This window comes from Rutilus rutilus (genome assembly GCF_951802725.1).
Source record: "Rutilus rutilus genome assembly, chromosome: 3".
NCBI classification, from domain to species: Eukaryota; Metazoa; Chordata; class Actinopteri; order Cypriniformes; family Leuciscidae; genus Rutilus; species Rutilus rutilus.
In genome coordinates, this window is record NC_140211.1 from 26,139,859 (window position 1) to 26,161,087 (window position 21,229).

Genomic DNA, 21,229 nt, shown 5'->3' on the forward strand with positions numbered 1-21,229 from the left:
TCTTTCATATTCTGATGCTCGTAATACATGTTCCCACGTCTAACTTAGGAAAATGTTTGACTTTAAAATGAAACTTTTCGTGCGCATCGGTAACGCGGTGTCACCCAGATAATATTTCCAAACATTTGTCAGCCCTGCCAATTAATTGCCGCCGCATAATAGTAAGAGGGAGGGAGTGTTTGAGCGCTTTCACTTAACCCCTTCCCCCATTCTTGTGGTGCACCCCTGACTTCTCTCGAGTCACAGCCCAAATTTCTCGCCGTTAGTGTCATTCACGTGGTGATTGTCCGAGCGCGCGCAGGGAATCTCATTTATAGCGTCTCGCGCTCGGCTGAGCTGCAAATCAGCGTGTTTACAGCCCCACACCAACACTCACATCAATTAACCGAGCATCGATCCTCTCACCGGGGACATCACAATATTGCCCCCTTCTCACAGTCCGTATCCCTGCATTTATGGCACGATATGATTTTCAGCTGTTGTTGCCCTGTCTTGACTTTTCTTTAATAGCCCTATAATTTATTATATAACTTGGTGATGAGAAAGAAATAAAGAATTTGAGATTAGTCCTGTTATGGAAGCTATTTTCGGGGAAAACATATTTATGCAATTAATATGGACAGGTGGGAATGCGTTATAGGCCAGTGTAATAAAGGATTGAAATAATATAGCTTTGAAACAAAGACATAATCTGAAGAGCTTTAAAAAATAAGTAATAAATTGATTTTTACTCCGTATATGATTTTTTTCTCAACCAAAAGCACACGTCGTCCGTTTACTCCTCTCTTCTTTCCCTCTGTTCTTTCATTAATAAGTAAATAACAGTCGTCTTAAAGTATAGATAGCTGACGCTATAGGACCTGATCCATCTCGCCGGCAGCAGTTCGTTAAATATTCAGTGAGAAATAATGGCATCCGAGACATCACCTATAGTAACGTTATTATCTTCATTTCTCAAAATCAGCTAGACTGATAGCTTCGTTTGTCTTTTCCAGGGCATAAATCTTCAGCTTTGCTGGTCGCTGCAGTGCAATCCGGGGGGAATCTCTCTTCTTTAAAACACTGCCTATTTATATTAATGGTAGATTATTATTTGTATGATTATTATTATAATTATTATTATTAAAATATAATAATGTAATGGAGCACTTTACACAAGATTTTGAATGACATCAAACGTAAAGTAACATGGACAGATTGCTACGTTTTGAGTGATTAAAAAAGTCTTTGTTTTCACATATGTAGCTAAAACATATTTGTTTTTTGCATGTTGGCTACTGACATTTTTAAATATGTAAATTCTTACTTAAAAAAAAGAAAGATATGCAAGTGCTTCAGCCGTTAATAAAACGTTAATGCAAATGTTTAAGTTGCTCATATTGTTTCCTATTATTTCATTGGTCATTTATTATTTTTCATGTTTAATCCAAACTTTTGATTTTTGAAAATATATTTTTAAAAATAATAATGATTTGAATATGTGTCAATATACAGCAAATCTCGTTAAAAAAAGCAAACTGTTTAAGCAGAGACGTAGTTTTTAATCCTGGTTAAATCGATTTTAAATAGCATATAGGCTACTTGTCGTTTCCAAACACTTTCTTGATGGTTTCCATACTTTTGTCACCTTTGCGCGACTTCTTACGTTTTATCACTAAAGATTCATTAGATGAGGACTTCTCTTCTCGGCGAACGCCTCGAAACATAATATGCTAAATTTGTTTTGCGAAATCATTTTCAAACAGGCTGATCTAGATGGGATGCGTTCGCACAGCTGACGAGGTTTGCTATGAAGCGCGAGCGTTCCTCTGTCTCCGTCGCGCGGTGAGAGAGTGGGAAGGAAAGGAGGGTGCGAGACTGAGAGAGACGGAGAGCACTAGTTATGATAGAACAGAGCACCAACCAATAGAATAACAGAGGGTGGGGCTGACGATTTCTCACCGTTCTGCATGGGCCCTTAAAGTTTGTTTGTTCGCTGAATGCGGCGTGTGATGAAAACGTGTTACTGATCCCGTTCGGCAATAATCAGATGAATCTGATTTGGGACATCTGATACATTCTTTGGACTTTCGAGACGCCGATAGTTGCCATTACGCACGAAACTCAGTTGACCGACCTACTTTTAACACCGTTGCCTTGAGGAAAGAACGACTTGGTTAGAAACGGTGCGCTTGTAATCGTCCAGGAGCTGAATTACAACAACTTTAATGCCAATCACAAACGAGGATACGCGATACGCTCCGCAACATCTAGCTACGGGAAAAAAAGGCTTTGGAAGATCTTTGGCAGACAGTTTGGCTATCAGGACACTTTTGGGTGAATTGCAACTTTTGAGCACCAGTTTGATGCCCTGAAAGATCAAAAGATACGGTTGGTCTTTCGAAAGAGAAATTGACATTCCTGTAGTGGCTAAGTTAAGCTCCAACGTAGCCACCAGATGGTTGCTAAGAAGGGTTAAACTGTATCTAAAGGGAGTTGGAAAATCCAGCCTTTCTTCCACACGGATCAACTCATTGGGTGGGAGCAGCAAGAGAGACAAGAGTCCCCAGCAAATCAGCGGCTAATTGATTAAAGAGACTTCATTTGAATAGGGGGCTGGCAAGGTGCCAATCGCCTTTCAGAGGACCCCCCCACCACTCCCCCCAAACCCCCTCCCCTCCATGATTAATCGTGAGGCATTATTGATAATCATAACAGGACACATGCGCGGTGGATGGGCTCGATTTCCGTAATTTTGAGCAGATTTGATAGTAATTTTTTATTCTTTCGTGGCTGATGCGTGAGCCAGCATGTCGCGGAGGAAACAAGCGAAGCCGCAGCATTTCCAGTCCGACTCGCAGCTGGTCCCAACCGAGCACAATGGTGAGTTCAAGCCCTTATTACACACATAAACTCACTCTGCACTTTTTTTTTTTTTTTTTTTTTTTTTTTTTACCAAAAAGGGATTTCTAACTTTATTTTTATTATATTTATTTTTTGTTATTGTTGGTTTTAACGTATTTAGTGTGACTCTTCCTTGTTTTTAATTTCAGGCAATGAATTGGTAATCGTAATATCTCTATATTATTGTGCTGCTGAATGGACTCGCTTAAAGAGCTCTATTATTTAAGTAGCCTACATTTGAAAACTTTTACACTCCTCGTGCGATCATCAGAAACTATCACTTTATCCTAAAACAAAAACACGTTTCATCTAGTTCAGTTCGATTCTTTGAAGTAAGAATCACGTTGTGCCATTATTGTGTGCTTTTTAAAAGTTGGCTCATGAAAGCTTACTCATGAAAGAAAGTGGCCTATAATATAGGTGAAGTTATATTTTTGTAATTTTTTTAAAGGTTTTCCAAAATTCACCAGCAATCATTTGTAAAAGTTAAAACTCATCGAATTAGTTTTGTTCTGGCCCGTTGAAGTTGCCCACACAAGAGGGGATTCGCATGGTTTCAGCTTTTCACCCTCTTCCCCGCTTTTGTAGGATATTATATTGCATCTCTAGACCTCAGCATGCGTTTTATTCCATGTTATCACCGTTATCGAAAAGTAGGCTGTCATGCGACCGTTCTCAAAGGTTGAGGCTAAATCAGCTAAACTTATTTTGTTTAAAAATATTTTCCCCTAGTATCTCCAACTTTTGTGAAACTTTATAAGAGGTAATAATTAAACTAAATTAAACTTTAATGGCATGTAGTCACGGGCGATCGAACAACGAAATCACACAATCTCATGTAATCGAGCTTTTCCATAATGACTTCATACTTATATAATTTAGATATTTTTTTTGCGTCGTATTAATTTTTTATGTAACCTACCTTCTTATACAGTAGACGGGTATCGCAAAACTTATATCAATATGTTATCTCGTTCGTTTGCTTTTAAATGAGTTTCAACTTGAGTTTTGTGATCAAGAGCTCACTAGCTATAGCAGGCTGTGCCATGTAGTTTCCGACACACACTGTGACCAAACTCATCTTTCATGCAGTGCGTTGTCAACTTTTAAAACAAGCATTTAGGCTACTACACATATATTAAACGTTTTTCGACCTAAATGAGAGTGCAAATTATTATAAATGTATTATTTTCTTTGGACACGTAAAACAACGATATAAGCTAACAAGCCTAATTATGTGGGGCTTTTTTTTTTCTTCTAATATGCTTTCATGCTAAATGTAGTCTTTATAATTTCATAGTTTTCAGTGTTGGAACAGTCAGGCAGGCAGTGACTGAAGATTTTGCAACAGTCATTAACTAAACATTTTAAGTCTATAACCTACCTGTTTTACTACTGCTTTGCATGTCAAAGTTCGTCTCACGTCCCATCGAGCTATATTAAAAGCTATATCCCATCGAGAATTTAAAAGACATACTGGACATTTTGATATGTAAAGTGTCTTATTTGAACCGTTTTAAAACGCAATGTTTCGGGGGAACTGTCCTATCTCTTGCTTAACTCAGCGTTTTCAGGCTATCATGTTTCTGATTGTGGGACCTTTGAAGATATTTTGTTTCAAATCGAAACTAGATCCAACTAATTCCCTTCAATTTATTTATGTTTTATTCTTTTTGTAATTTAATGCATTTTCAATTCCGTCGTGCAACGTGAAGAATTAGTAGAAGTTATTATACGGTTAATGCAAAAGGGAAAGCTAGTTGGCTATTATATATAGCACACCGTTCTTTTAATGACGTTTCTACGGCAATCTTTAGGGAAGATTCATAAAGAAACATTAATCACTGGCACACCACTAGTATTAGTTATCTAATAAGGCGGTGGAGATCAACATTATGTTATGCTTCTTCTCTGTACATTAAGCTAATTTGTTTTTTAGTGTTCTAAATAAAACAATCTAAACTGCTTTTCGTTACAGTTCATGGCCCGCTAGATAGGCACCAGTTGCTTTCAGATGTCTGAACTTTAGTTTAAACGGTGTTCCTTATATGTTTGCTTATAAGAAGAAAAAAAAAAAGAAGAAAAAAATATAGGCCTATATATCAATGATAGATAATTGTTAAATATTAAGATTCTTAATTTTAGTGTAAAAAATGTCTACTGATTTCCGCGGGTCTATGTGTTGAGATGCAATATTAGCCTATTGCACAGCATCGTATTTTAATATAGCTATAACAGTTTAACCATCTATAACCTACGTTCTCTACAAACTAATTTGTAGAGAACATGGATGTACAGAAATCAGCTCAGTGTTATTAAAAATAAATACGAGAACAGGCCCAGATTTACATAAGCAGTTGGTTAGCGACTTACGTGCGAAAGGCATTCATAAGTGAAGTTTATGTGATTACTGCTAGAATTTAAGAAATGGAAAAGAAAACAGTTTTTCAAAACCATACCATTGCTGGATTTTCCCATTTAAATTTAATAACGAAGTGAATGGTAGGATTTGTCAACCACTGTCAGCTGACCAAGTTCACATTTTTGCCAAATAGGTACAGCTTGCCTCATTCAAAGCAAGAGGCAAATGCACGACCTTAGTGTTCACTGTTCAGAGATTTGTTGCTGTCTTTTTGACTTCAGCATTTCTTGGTAACTTTTTTCGCTAAAATTCAATGAAAACCAGGCCTTAATAAGTAGGCCTACAGATAAACTTCCCTTGTTGTCTTCTCTTCTGAGAAAAAAACTTAAAGCAGAGATGCTAATTTTCTACCTATGCTTTGTGGGATATTAGAAAGCAGTCTATACGGCTAGACTGAGGTGAGGAGTCCTCTCTGGCTTGTCACTAAGGGTGGGATGTAGAGCTGTTTTAACCTTTGCCAGGCTCCCTCGGTGGGGAGGCAAGAAGAGATCAGGTCACGGTGTGTTCATGTGTACCATGTCTCTGACCTCCAACATGCTGTGCTTTAGCCGGCCAAACAGGGGCTCTTACTTTTTCTGGGGTGGTGTGTGTGGGGGTGAGGAGGTGGGGGTGATGTGGATTGAGATCAGTGTGGCTGCTTTCCCCTTTCACCTCAGCAAATTTGCCACACACCCACCCAGAGAGATTGTCAGGGAGGTCCCCCCTCCAAAATACACACACAAGCATTGCAAACAACAGGGATTTCGTATCTTGTCATTTTGCCAGTGTTTATAGTGGATGTTTTTGGAAGTTGTTTCGGCCGAGTATTTTATTATTTTTATTTTTTTGCTATAGTCCCCTCTCACACCAATGCTTTTAAAGGCATGTCAAAAGAATTGAGGATGAGGGCTCGGTGACCAGTAGAGAAGCCTTTCCCAGGCACACCATCTAGTGTTCAGTGGGAAGTTTTCTATGGCTTGAGAGAGAAAGTGAGGGAGGGACGCAAAGGGAAAGCATGAAAGTTGAGGGCGGGAGGAAGAGAGTAAGGGACACAGAAGGAGGTTTTGAGTGAACGGTAACTCACTCTTCGAAGTCACAACTAGCAAGGCGCCTGCAGCTGAGAAAAGTAATGTAGACATTACAAATTATTCTCATTTATGTTTATCCTCTCTTTTTTCTAGTTACTCTTTTTTTATACTTACCACATTGCCAATTTTCTCTCCTTTCTCTGTCTTGATTTGCTTGGGATGAGATCTTTGACCTTGCTCTGTAGCATGCTGATGATGACCCAAAGCAACCACGCTGTAAAAAAACTGTTCTCATCAAAACTAGCTCTGTCTCACTAATCTACACAGCCGTACACAGAGTACAATAGCTTTCATAAACTAGCGTCGTTTCTTGCTTTCCATGTACTATTGGCTGTAGACACACATCTGGCTTTGTAAGTTGCCCATTACGCATTGTCATTATTTTGGGTATAATTAAGTTCCCGAAAATATATGCTTTTCTAAAACTTAGAAAAATGTATTTCTGTTGCCTTGTCTTGGTTTTTGAGACGGAAAATAATTAATAAAAGGATAACTTATTTATTAATTTGTTCTAATGCTAATTTACTTTATTTATTTTGGTGCATGAAGATGTGTCCATTTTTTTGTACCAGTGTCAAAATGATCTGATTTGATATGACATAAGAATTTATTTCATCATTCATATCTGTCATATGATGATCGTCAAATCATTGTTTGGCAGTTATTAGTTCAAATGTCGACATTCTAGCAAATATATCTTGTTAGAAAACAAGGTATTTTTTAAATCTCAAAAAATATTTAATGAAATTTACATTTCTAAATAAAATTACATTCAAAAAGTCCACAGTGGTGTAACTTTTGAATATGCATTTTTAAGGATATAGTATCAACTTCTGTGCATAGCAATTGAAATTTTTTCAGAATTGTTTCGCCCCCCGCCCCCCCGATTGTAGGCCTTTATCAATGATTTCCAAAGACTTGTGCTGTTGTTCATCTTTTAGTAAGTCTTTTATAGCTACATATTCACTGAGGGGGAGAGACATTTTTTTTTATTTATTTTTTTATGATGAGGTAAAGTGACTATGAAATGAAATTTGCCAACCGAAAACAAAGGTCTTCAGTAGGTTGCAGTTGTTTAATTTTTTTGCTGAATTATTACATATGACTGTAAATAAACAAGCGACTGGTAGTGTGCATTATTATTATGATTATTATTAATATTTTTATTATCATCATCATCATTATATTATCAGTAATAGTAGTTTTTGCTATGTGTTTTTATTGGTTGTTGTTGTTTGTTTTATTTGTTTGTTTTTTTTTGGGGGGGGGGGGGGGTATATTTTTGAAAATTAATTCAATTTAATAAAAAAAATTCACCTACCCCAAAACTATATTCACGTTTTCCCTTTCATTGGCCTCACTTTAACAGACTTTTAATATTAAAACTTATTTATCAAAAAAGTTGACTTTTTTTCCGTCTGGGCAACACATCGTTTGTGTGAGACACGGCTTTACTGTCATGGCAACTTTAACGTTATCTGATGTTCCAGCTCAGAGAGACACAGGGGGAAGATAATCCCTGAATTAAACAGGATCTGCTTTAGAGCCAGCCGTGATGAGCAGGCTGGGCCCTCGCCCCTCTCCCCTGCTCTGACACTCCCATGCTGGGGAACAATGGGGAGCCATCCTGTCTCTCCACAGGGCTGGGACACACTTCTTGCAGGGGTTTCATTTGCAAATGAATCTCCACGCTGATGAAAATGTTGAGAGCAAAGCCCCACAATGAGTTTGCCTCACAATTTGTAAATCAACTTGTATGTTAAACAGCATGATTTTTGAGGGACAAAAAGAGAGGAGGTGGGGTGAGAAAGAATGAGGAAATTGAAGAAAGGCCACTGCCCTAGAAGAAGGGAGGGAGGGAACAGAATAGTTTTTCTCACTTTCTATTTCAAATTCTTATGGTTCATTTTCCTGTTCCACTGTATAATTTAAATAAAAATCATCATGTGTTCTGGCACGTGATATTATTAATGTACTCTTAAACATTGTTTGAACAAGCAAAGAGTTTCTTTGCTTAGTCAAATGTTCAGTAAGAGTTTTTATTTATATTTGTGCTTGCATTGAAATGCTGCATAAATCATTACCTAAAATAGTTAGAAATGTTCTTATTGATTTAATAATTATTTAGTATTCAAAATAATTTAAAAACAATGTGCTGTATTAAGATGATCATGAAATTACTTCATTCACGCTTAGCCTGGTATGAATGAGTTTGAGCTTCTGCAGAGTGCATAGCAATCTGAATGCCAAAGGCTTACTTGTTCCTGTCAGATCCTGATTGCAGGCTGACTGGATACAAATTAGTTTAGTGACAGGGATAACCTGTCCAAGATGCCTGCCGTTGGTTGAAAATGAGCAAAGTTGACAGCAAATTGAAAGTCTAATAAGTCCTTCAAATGGTTGATTTGTGCCTAGTGGACATGTAGACAGTGAGGAGTATGAAATATTGGAAATCAATGACCCTCTATGAAATTTCATTAGGGCCCATTGTTCTCAGTTCATAGTATTTTTATGTTTTGATGGATTATCTGAAGAAAATGATTACCTAAGGTGGTCGAATTGATGGGACTTTGATACACATCTTCAAAGATCACTTTTAAGCAATATTGTAAAAGTGCTATTGATTTTGTCTCTTTTCTTATCCTATTTCATCATAGCTCTACATAGTGTGAAGGCCTTTTCTTTGAGTTATTTGGTATTTGTTTCTTTTTTGATGGTTGTTTTTTGAACGTATGAGGGGGATAAGCATTAAACTGATTAACGGAAGATTAACAACAAAAGAATTTGAACAGATAAAGCTGCTTCTTCAGATACAAAACATCTCTAATCGCTAATCCTCTTGTTCCCCCCCTCTTATTTTCTTCTGCAGGAGACACAGAGACCAACCTGGACGTCTCCCCCTGTAAAGACTCGGGTGCCCATGTCTGCAGCAGATGTTGCGAAGAGTTCTTTGAACTATCGGACCTTGAACAACACCAGAAGAATTGCACTAAGAATCAATTAGTTCTAATTGTGAATGAAAATCCAGTGTCTCCTTCCGGAACCTTCTCCCCAGGATCCTCTCCTCATAATCCTGATGAGCAGATGAATGATACAACTAATAACACAGATCAAGCAGAGTTGACCGACCTTTTGGAGCAGAACATACTTGACAAAGAGGAGGCCATGGACACAGAGATGTCAGGAGTCTCTGCACCCCATAATGATGGAAGTGGGTGTATGGCAGGTGGCAGCCCACTCAGTGGTGTTGGAAGCAGCCATGGAGCACTGGGCAGCTCTGGGTCCAGTATGGGGAACTCTGTCATCTCTGTCTCACTACCTCAGCTGGGTAACTTGACTGAGTTGGGCAATTTTTCCATGATCAACAGCAACGTCATTATTGAAAACCTACAGAGCACCAAAGTGGCTGTGGCCCAGTTCTCTCAAGAGACCAGAGGAGCGGGAGGGCAAAGGGTGGCTGTGCCAGCCCTCATGGAGCAACTCTTGGCCCTACAGCAACAGCAGATCCATCAGCTACAGCTCATCGAGCAGATTCGTCACCAGATTCTTCTGCTAGCGTCACAGTCACCTGAGCTTCAAGCACCACCTAGTTCTTCCCCTGTGACTTTAGGTTCAGGTACTAGCCCGCTAACCACTCTTAGTTCCCATTTATCTCAACAGTTGGCAGCTGCTGCAGGGTTGGCACAGAGCATAGCTAGCCAGTCTGCAAGCATTAGCAGTTTGAAACAGATGGCTAATGTTGTGCAGCTACCTCAGAGCAATTCCAGTGTGGGAGAGTCATCTCAAAGCCTCGGCGCACCAGTGCCAGCTACAGTTAATGCCCAACCTTCAGAGAAGAGGCCAAGCAATGCAGGAAGCTTGCATCCTCAGTTAGGAAACCCATCACTTGCAAAGTCATCCACACCTGCCTTTGCAATGGGAAGCCTTTTGAATCCTGTGGCTAATACCCTTCTACCTCAGCCCCCACCAGGCAACCCAATATTTTCCAGTGCACTGCCCAGTGTCGGTACCACGGTTGAGGATCTCAACTCACTGGCTGCACTGGCTCAGCAAAGAAAAGGCAAGCCACCTAATGTCTCATCTTTTGAACCGAAGAGTAGCTCTGAGGATACGTTTTTCAAGCATAAGTGCAGGTTTTGTGGCAAGGTGTTTGGTAGTGACAGTGCGTTGCAGATTCACTTACGTTCTCATACAGGTGAGAGGCCATACAAGTGTAACATATGTGGCAACCGCTTTTCCACCCGTGGTAACTTGAAGGTTCATTTTCAGCGTCATAAAGAGAAGTATCCACATATTCAGATGAACCCATACCCTGTCCCAGAGCATCTAGACAATATTCCAACGAGTACTGGCATTCCCTATGGGATGTCTATGCCTCCTGAGAAGCCAGTGACTAGCTGGCTCGATAGTAAACCTGTTCTGTCTACTCTGACATCTTCTGTTGGCATGTTACTTCCACCAACCATACCAAGCCTGCCTCCATTCATCAAGAAAGAAGAGAATAACTCATTGGCTATAAGCAGCCCTTCTCATTCTGCAAAAAGCGACTCAGGTCCTGCTGATACACCTATGAAGAACACAGAAAGTGTGTTGGAAGAAGGTGAGAGCACAACCCTGCCTACCTCAAATGGAAAAGCTGAAGAAAACAATCAGTCATCCAGTTTAACAACAAGCATGAGCTCTGCAGTGGAGGGTACCATTGAGTACACCACCTCCAACAGCCCTCCAATGGCCACTAACCCACTCATGCCCCTGATGTCAGAACAGTTCAAAGCTAAGTTTCCATTCGGAGGTCTCCTTGATCCTCTCCAAGGCTCAGAAACATCTAAGCTTCAGCAACTTGTTGAGAACATTGACAGGAAGTTGACAGACCCCAATGAGTGTGTTATCTGCCACCGTGTTCTTAGTTGTCAGAGTGCACTGAAAATGCACTACCGCACACACACTGGGGAGAGGCCTTTCAAATGTAAAGTGTGTGGTCGTGCCTTCACCACCAAGGGCAACCTCAAGACTCATTACAGTGTCCATCGAGCTATGCCGCCACTGAGGGTCCAGCATTCCTGCCCTATTTGCCAGAAGAAGTTCACAAATGCTGTGGTACTGCAGCAGCATATTCGCATGCACATGGGTGGCCAGATCCCCAACACCCCTTTTCCTGACAACTATCCAGAATCCATGGGGTCCGATGCTGGCTCATTTGACGAGAGAAATTTTGATGATCTTGACTTCTCTGATGAAAACATGGAAGGAATTGAGGATGGACCAGACAGCAGTATTCCAGACACACCAAAGTCAGCTGATGCATCTCAAGACAGCCTCTGTTCATCCCCTACTCCACAAGAGTCATTAGGTATGGAGAGCCAGAAGTGTTCCAACCAGGGAGCAGTAGAGGAAGTGCAGTGTGACCAAGGGAAATCATTGGAGAACGGATTAATGGAAGGAGACAGACTCACAAATGACTCCTCTTCACTTGGAGGCGACTTCGAAAGCCAAAGTGCCGGAAGTCCAGCTGTCTCTGAATCTACCTCTTCCATGCAAGCTCCATCACCCTCTAATGGTACTATCCAACAGCCAAAGTCTCCGAGTCTGGAGGATCGACAGCAGAGGGCATTGTCATTGGAGCACATTAGTGCATGTCTCATGCAGTCTCATTCTGCCAGTCCTGGAGCTCTGGATCTTTCTTCAATTAACTCATCAAAAGATCCTCTTAGCATGCTTTTCCCCTTCCGTGAGCGAGGCACCCTAAAGAATACAGCATGTGACATCTGTGGCAAGACATTTGCCTGCCAGAGTGCCTTGGACATCCATTACCGTAGCCATACCAAAGAGAGACCGTTCATTTGCACAGCATGCAACCGGGGATTTTCAACCAAGGGGAACTTGAAGCAACATATGCTGACGCATCAGATGCGAGATTTGCCCTCCCAGCTCTTCGAGCCCAACACCAGTCTTGCCTCCAGCCCAACTCCATCCCTTCTGTCTGTTGGGCCATTGACCTCCATGATGAAGACTGAGGTCAATGGCTTTCTGCATAGTTTTCAACCTGAAGTAAAAGACTTGCCCTCAGCATTAGTGACCTCATCTGCTTCCACTTCTCCAGTACTTTCAACTGCCCCGCCACGGAGGACGCCTAAGCAGCACTACTGTACCACTTGTGGGAAGACATTTTCCTCCTCCAGTGCCCTGCAAATCCATGAGAGAACCCATACAGGAGAGAAGCCCTTTGCTTGTACCATATGTGGACGAGCATTTACCACCAAAGGAAATCTCAAGGTAATTATCACTGCATATTAGATGCAAATAATTTTCTCTGATTTTATGAAATACATTATTTGAGCATTTCCAAATATTTTTTCGCTATTTATATGAAAAGCCACCCACAATGGGTATTGACTGTATAAACCAGAATTGATTGGGGAAAACAATTAGAATGCATTGTGAATTATAAAGGGGGGAAAGCACAAGTATAAACAGCATTGCACAAAACCAAAGGTGTCTATGTATATATATCAGGGTTGGGGGAATTAACTCGTTAATCTTTGCGATTAATTTGAGATGTTTAACTCATTTTTAAAATTAAAATAATGCAATCGACGCAGCACCTTTTTTTTTTTTGCCTCGTTTTAATGACTTCCTGTTGTGGCTGCTATTGAAAAGGCCTAAAATATGCTGTCCCGCCCCTCCGTGTTCGGCGATCAGGTTTCATTCTCGCACAGCTTGTTTAGTAACTTCACGAGCGGGACTTTTCCGCTCCGTGTGTGTGTCGGCACGCTGCGCTGTCTGCTCAATGTTCTACTCCGTGTTTGAGCTGCGCGTTCTGCTCTGTCGTTAACGGCCGTAACGCTCCAATCATGTACCGATCACGCACCGGAAAAGCAAAGTCTGCTCAAATAACTTGAAATTTCTGAAGTTTGCTGAGCTGGTATAGCTAATGCTGGGCAACAATGGTAAAATTACCTGCTCTGATCACATGGTCTGGTAATAATAGCTTTGAATGACTATACTTTATTTTGATAATTAGTCAAAAATTCAATCTGTTAAGTCTGAGTATGTTGCATAGAACTGAATGAAGAATAATATATTGATATATTGATGTTTAATATTTTAATATAGGGCTATTTTCTGTCCAATTTGTGTGGACATTTTTGTATGTTGTTTAATTTAATTAGTGATTCTACGTTTAAATATTGATGATTACAAGTTTGGGGGAAATGCGATTAATTGCGATTAATCACAGCAAATTGTGCGATTAATTAGTTAATTTTTTTTTATCAATTCCCAGCCCTAATATATATATATATATATACTGAAATGATAAAGGGGATGCAGAAATGGGATGTTGAGTCATCCCATAAAGATGAATATTGGGCTGAAACCTGAGCTTAAAATTGGTGTAACATAGCCGGGAATGCTTTACTTAACAGGCTTTCATCACAGTTACGAGCAGCTACCACCCTTAGCAGTGGCATGCTCACTTTTTTTTCAAGAGTTTGTCACAATGATCACAATAAAAAAGCCTAGCACACAGATAAACAGAATCCTGCAGGTTTTATATGGATATGTGATTGCACAAACTTTACTCACTATAGGCTAAATTTTCTGGAAGGAATGTAACTATCAAGCGAAAAAATTCCCTCTGACTAAATTATTAATTTTATTTAAATTAAATTAAATATTGATTTATTTTATTTTAATTTTGAAATTGAAAATTTATATTTTATATTAATAGTCTGATTTGACAACATAAAATATTGATTTAGTTAATTTACTCTTAAAAATCAGTTTAATCAATATTATATTATGAATTAGCATTGCATTAAACAAAATCAATTTGAAAAGAATTTCATATGAATGGGGAATGGATCATTTTAGAGCTATATAAATTGTAAAAGTAGCTTGGTTAAAATTGCACCTCATAATGTTCAATGCTACACTAAGGGTTGCAACAATTAAACAAGGTTATTTTCCCCCTAAATGTATTGCATGCTTCAAGGGTGAACTGGGGGCAACTGTCAGATACAATACTGTCCAGCACAATGAGAGTGGACAGTGCAATTTTCTCAGAACACATGTCTACAGGCCCTTTCTTTCATATGCAGACCACCATTCTCACTGAGAGAATGTTACATAATTTTAACCTTGTTTTAATAATTAGACAAATGCTGCTTCCAGTGGGCCTATTTTAATACTAATTATTATAGTACTACTCCCCTTTTTCCATTGCATCATCTCACGTGTTATTCATTTTAATGTTTCCAAACTTTAAATGATGTAGCTCTCCTTATCCTTTGTTTTTATACTCTTTAATCCTTGTTCTTCTACTTTTTTTTTTCTCTTTCTCTCTCTCCCTCTCTCTAGGTGCATATGGGTACCCACATGTGGAACAGTGCTCCTGCACGGCGTGGTCGCAGGCTTTCAGTAGATGGTCCCATGGCTTTCCTGGGCACCAACCCTGTAAAGTTTCCTGAGCTCTTCCAAAAGGACCTAACTAGTAGAGCTGGAAACGGAGACCCAACCAGCTTCTGGAATCAGTATGCTGCTGCTTTCTCTAACGGCCTGGCCATGAAAACCAACGAGATCTCTGTCATCCAGAATGGAGGTCTACCCCCTCCACTGTCAGGGAGTGTGGGCAATGGGGGCAGTTCTCCAATCGGAGGCTTGACGGGCAGCATGGAAAAGCTGCATAACTCTGAGCCCAATCCTGCTCTGGCTGGCCTAGAGAAAATGGCAAACACAGAGAATGGGACTCACTTCCGCTTCACACGCTTCATGGAGGACAAGGAGATAGTGACAAACTAGAGAATCGTTTTTGTTGTGCTCATGAACAAACATACACTCTTTAACTGGCACACACAAGTGCTCCAGAATATGTGTCCATGAAAGAGAAAAGCAAGGAAAAAAACTGTATCAGCTTTTGCTTGCCATTAAGACTTTATGAAGAGGAGTTTGAAAAGAACTTGCTTTTTTTGTACAATGTACAACACGTTATAGTTTTTGGAGCTTATTTATTAGTGATTATAACCTTGCTCGAAAACCAAGTGGAAATATTAACAGTTACTTAGTTTTTATGTTATTTTCCGTTTTATCAGCAGAGTGAATCTGTATGAGTGTTTTAAAGTGTGCTTTTGAAACTTAGCTTTTCTTGGTAGAAGACTTCACCATGACATTAAATTATTTTCTATCTGTAGTATGTGTTAACAAAACTTGATGTTCATGTAATGATTTAGAGCTTAAAGTGCAACGTAAGGCTGTAAATACTTTACACTTATCTGTGCTAGATGGTTTACAAGCTGTGTAGAAACTTTCCTCTGAGAAATATCAACATTTCATAAATCCAGGGACATAGGTTAGTCCTTTTCTCTCTGTCTTAGAAGGTAAAAAGAAAAAAAAAGACATGTAAAAAAATGGGTTTCACCTCAGCTGTTTATTTAGACCTTAGTATTTTCCTTTTGCTTTTTATTACATTCAGTTCTCACTCTTTATTTGTGCAAATAGGATACAAAGCTTAAAGGGTTGTTAGATGACAACATGAAGAGGTCCACACACTCATGAATGAGAGGGGAAAAGACAAAATACCTTGTGTGATCTTTGAGGTTTATATTTTGTTGGGCTTTCAAACTGCTGCTAGGTACTAGCATCTACTGCACATCATGTGTTGACGCACCCTATACAATCTTCTTTTCTTTTTTCTTTTTTTTTTTCTCTCGAACGTGGAGCAACAAATTCCTTTACAACAATTGTACATAGTCTTACTCGACAAGACAAAGTCCATCTCGGCCAGGGGACAAATGATGATAGTGTTTTTATAAATATTATATAAATATATATATATATGGACTGTTACATGCACTTTCTTGAAAAGTTGAAAGATCTTTTAGGGCCCAGTTTCTCTACAGTTTAATACCTACTAACAACTACGATACTGTAATTCTTTACTCTAATAATCAAATACATCAGTTTTCCAAAAGAAAGAGTGTCTGTCTTGATGATTTGTATTGTGTTTTACCGCGTTTATGCAGTCATCTTAATTATGTAAAATGATATAGCCTACGTTTATTTTTTATTTTATTTTTCCAGTTTCCCCAGTCGATATCCTGTTTTTAGTTCTGGCAGAATTTCTTCTGCTGATGGACTATGGATTTCTTCTCCCGACAGAGTGCATTAAACGTGTGAAATGTTAATCCAAAGTCGGTTACATATTTAACTTCAACGTGTCAGACCGAGTCCGTCAGGATGCAAATGCAATTACAGAGTGCTTCATTAAAACACATGCAGCTCCTCTGTAAGTCACATTTCTGAGTTCATCATTCTGGCGGTTGACAGGCTTCAGCATCTTTAATTAAACAATCGATCGTTTTAGAATCCCCTTTCTTTCAGCGTTTGTTTAGATGGATTGGTTCACCGTTCCTGTCTCATATAAGGGAAACTTTTCATATTGGCTTGGCTAACCCGTTTTCTTTGAGTTAATAGTTTTTAGATGAAAATATTTTCATATTGTAATGATAGTTAGGATGCTTTAATTTGGTAGCCTAAGATTGTCTCATGTTTCCCGGAGATTTGGTTTTAGTCGGACTGTAAATGCCCTTTAGCCAACATTTGATATAGGCTATGATAAAAATATAAATGAGCCTATTTATATTTATTTTGCGCTCTATACAAACGAATAGTGGCATTTGCTTTATCCTCTGGATTTATCGTCGCCCTTTAACATTTTGTCCTCACCAACAAAAGCCTAGCCTAAAAAAATCCTGTTATCGGGGTATTTTATTGTTATTATATTGTTATCGATTCGTGGTAGTTTACTTATTCAACTACTTTTAAAACATTAAGGCAATAAACCCTTTAAGGAAATGTCACTGATTAATAGTGGGCTTTAAAAAATAAAATAATAACTATCAATCTATCATCGTTTAAAATAAAATATAGCCTATGTCCAGCTTTTTCACCAGCTGCATTTAATTTAACACACCATTGCACTTCCTGAAACGCAGGATCTGTTAATTCGAGGCTTGCATCCTCTCGCTCCACACCGCCTCCTCCCCGGATTTTATAGCTGGCTAAATTCCCCAATATTTACAGGATCGCGATGCTAAATGACCCCTGCAAACAGTCCGGGAGCGGCAGAGGGTACCCGCCCCTCTCAATCTGTGCTCTCACCCCGGGACAGGCACTTTGTTTGAACAGCCCAGTTTCCGGATTCTTCAATGACAGACAGCGCGCACTTTATTGACATCATTGACACCAAACCCCTCTCAATTATGACATTTGTCTCACGGTGTTTGCAATAAAAGTGATTTGATTCACACCCGTTAAATTTTGCTCCTGGACCGATGCATTTCATATTTGCGTTAATTTTGTCAATATACATTTCTTAAGGCCAATAATTTAATTGTAATGTAAAAGTAATGTTGTGCACCTAATAGTTTCTCAATTTGATATGTAATGACTGATATCGTTGAATATTAGGCTATTAAACATAATGTTTATGCCTCCCACGTCATGTTTTATGTTAACATTATGACGTCAATCAATATAGTAGGCTACAGCTTGAATCATTTTTTTTTTTTTTTTAAGAATGCCCAATTTCATTTTAAACCACAATATGAGACACATAGCTTGGTTAAATTTCGATGGTTAAAAATATAAGAGAACATATTTTCCTAATTATTACTAATGATAAAAATAACAACAATAATAACAAATGAATAAAAAAATAACTTATTTTGTAATTTTCTACTTTTAAATAGGCTAATAATTCCATATTTTTCATTTATTCTCTTAAAAATAAATGAAGAAATATAGAATATTTGTATGGAATTTTCGTGAACTAAAAAACAGAGAAATGTTCATCTTTAATATGTATTTAATAATCTTTAGTTCTTATTTCTGCAGTTCTTATTTTGAGTTGTAAACATTACACTGCATATCTGTAATTTGCAGTATAACTGCCTAATTTGTATTTCTTTTTCCTCTTCTTCTTCTTCCTTTTATTATTAAAATAATAATAATAATAATTATAATTATTATTATTATTATTATTATTCACTGCTAAGTAAATGGTCTTCTTATTTAAACCAGTCAAAATGCATGGATGTCTCATAATGTGATTTAAACTGAAATTGAACATTCTCTGAAATAATTTTTTATGAAGCAGACAATTTTATACAAAATAACTGATTAGATTTTTTTGTTTTGTTTTCAAAAACACCTGAACAGCAGAATGATCAGCAGAATTGAAAATGATCCAGAAGAGAGATAATATTTGTGTGTGTGTGTATAAAGGCCTTATACTGTACTTATCCTGTAAATGCAAGACAATGAAGACACTAATGAGATAAGGACATCAAATATAAAATAATTAATAACAATAATAATAATAATAACACTCTTTACCCCCTGCCTTGCAGCATCCACAGAAATGAAAACAGCTTCGTGACACGTTTTCTGAGACCTGTTGTTGCTTGAGCAAATAGGGCAGTGCATTTTTAAAAACACACAGAGATGAAGGAACTGAGTGCACCTTTCCATCTTTGAGTTTCTCATTGTTTTATTACTGTTGTTTGAGCAGTGTTAAGCGTGCTCTATTTCATGCTCATGCTTCAGAGTATTAATCAGTTTCATTGGCTTTTGAAACAGGACATGGGGTCAGTAAGCCGTATGCAGTGCATCTAGGCCACGTTATTTTAGGTTTTCATTATTTATAATTTGACATTAGCAATATATTATGTGCAGGTTAGTCTATGAAGATGCAGTTTACTTCATTACATTTAATAAAAGGGGTAGAATGTGCAAAAGAACAAGATTATAATGAGCCTTTTTTCAGATTGATATGTGGAGTTACCTTGTTAGCAGAAAAGGCTGATATAATGATTATATTACAGATGAGAGATCTGCAGTCTGTATACAGTTATGGAGGTGTGGTGTGAGCGAGTGAATAATAAGGCAGGTGGTCGTTGTTTCAGTTTCTCAAAGGGGAAGGTTATGAGATCTGACAGGATTCAGTACGAGCCTCGGGGAGTTCTCAATGGAGCGTGCGACCTCTTCACGTAACGGACCCACCTCTGCTCTATAGTGTCTGTACTGGCTTTAGCCCCGGGGGCTGGCTGTGACTCCCTGCTGTGTTTTTGGTCTACGCAGGGGAGATCAAAGACACCTTTGGGACAATTGAAGTGCTGCTCGACCGAACCACTGCTCAGCACCACACCTGCCCACCTGTCAATCATTCCCAGGTGACAGGCGTGTGTGGCATGTAGGAGCAAAGGATACAATTAGGGCAATTAGCATTGTCTTTTCATGGATCCACTGCTCATTTGGATTTTCATCTGTTCGTTGTCTGTTATTAGTGTTGTCCTTTATCCTCACTTTCATCCTGATTAGTCCGGTATTTTCTCCCTTTTTCTTAACTCACTCCCGCCCTCTGTTCTCATGGTTCATGATTTCCTGAGGAAAGAGTCTCAGTCTCTGAGACGTGTACACAGCTGGCTGAAAGAGAACCTCTAGATTGAAAGAGCAAACATGGAGGAAGATTTCTCAGCCTGTCTTTGTGTGTGTGTGTGTGTGTGTGTGTGTGTGTGTGTGTGTATCATGGCAGAGTAATCAAACTGCAAGAACAGCACAGAAGCTGCATCTTGAGCAGCATGTATACAATAAAAATATGACTTTACACAATACTGTTTAATGCTGCATAAGGAAGTATTAATGCAATAACAATTCACAATTGTATAAATAATTCCAAGAAATTATTTTTGGTTAATATAGCCTACATATTTTATATAATATTTAAATGATACATTTTGAAATATATGCTCTGTCATGACAGAAAAAAAATAAAGGCTTCTTTGATTCATTTACACAGAGCCACATGTAATACTAAGGGCTGAGGTTGTATATTTTATAATATTTTATTTTCACTAAGGTTTGTGCACCATTCAGATTTAAATTGATTGAAAAAATCAGGATGCAGAATTGAGTTAAATAAGTCATATTTTATATATTCCATCATATTTATTTAATTAACTTTTGTGGACCACAGTATTTTTTTATTTCAATTCAGTACGTTCTTCTCCCTGTCATAAAAAAAAAAAAAAAAAAAAAATCATACTCATGACCTGAAAGTGACCTCTGAAGTCTTTCAATTTAGAATTTTGCACAACCCCAATTTTAATATGCATTGTGTCTTAAATCAGAATTTGGAGCAGGTGCGAATTCACCTGTTTGAAACAGTTCAGTAAAAAGTACAACTTTCTCAATCTTTCTGTTTCTTAATCTTTCTGTCTCGTTCTCATTCTCTCTCTCTCTCTCTCTCTCTCTCTCTCTCTCTCTCTCTCTCACTGAATCCTGAATCAGGGCTCTGTCTTCTGCTCGGTCTGGCCGCAGGTTCGCTCTGAGTCTGAGGTGGGACAGGGGCCTGGCCGCAGTCCAATTGTGCGAGTCATTTATCTGTCCACTCCTTCAGCTTTTCTCCTGGCACGGAGCGACACACACACAGAGATATTGTATTACAGCTGCCATTGTCCCTAGACAGACAGGTGGGACTCTCACTGTGGGGTCCTAAAAGCCAGGCGGCAGTGGGCAGACATTGGGTGCGTACTTTATTAGTGCACTCATGCCTGCAGAAGCCTCCCAACAGTACGAGGGGAGGGCGTACAGTAAGGTCTTGTCCCTCTCACAGAGCAATGGCTGTCTCAGGCTTGGGTTTATCATCACTGCTGAAATTGCTGGAAGTTCTTTTGTTGGGGTTTTATTGCAGGACGGGTATTTAGCCTCTTTCTGATGCTAATGCCTTAAATTTTAGGGACTCGGAGCTCATTCTCCAAGTCTCAAGGCCACAAGGGTGGTGACACTGTCCGTTATGAAA

General features: G+C 38.7%; 1 protein-coding gene across 1 annotated transcript; it reads left to right on the forward strand.

Moving 5' to 3' along the window:
* The first annotated feature begins 1,966 nt into the window (after positions 1-1,966).
* sall1a (spalt-like transcription factor 1a) lies at positions 1,967-16,335 on the forward strand. The gene is made up of 3 exons (XM_084404639.1): positions 1,967-2,862; positions 9,242-12,645; positions 14,731-16,335. The coding sequence occupies exons 1-3, from the start codon at positions 2,790-2,792 to the stop codon at positions 15,169-15,171; spliced, it is 3,918 nt and encodes a 1,305-aa protein (XP_084260765.1). The 5' UTR covers positions 1,967-2,789; the 3' UTR covers positions 15,172-16,335.
* Positions 16,336-21,229: the final 4,894 nt, after the last annotated feature.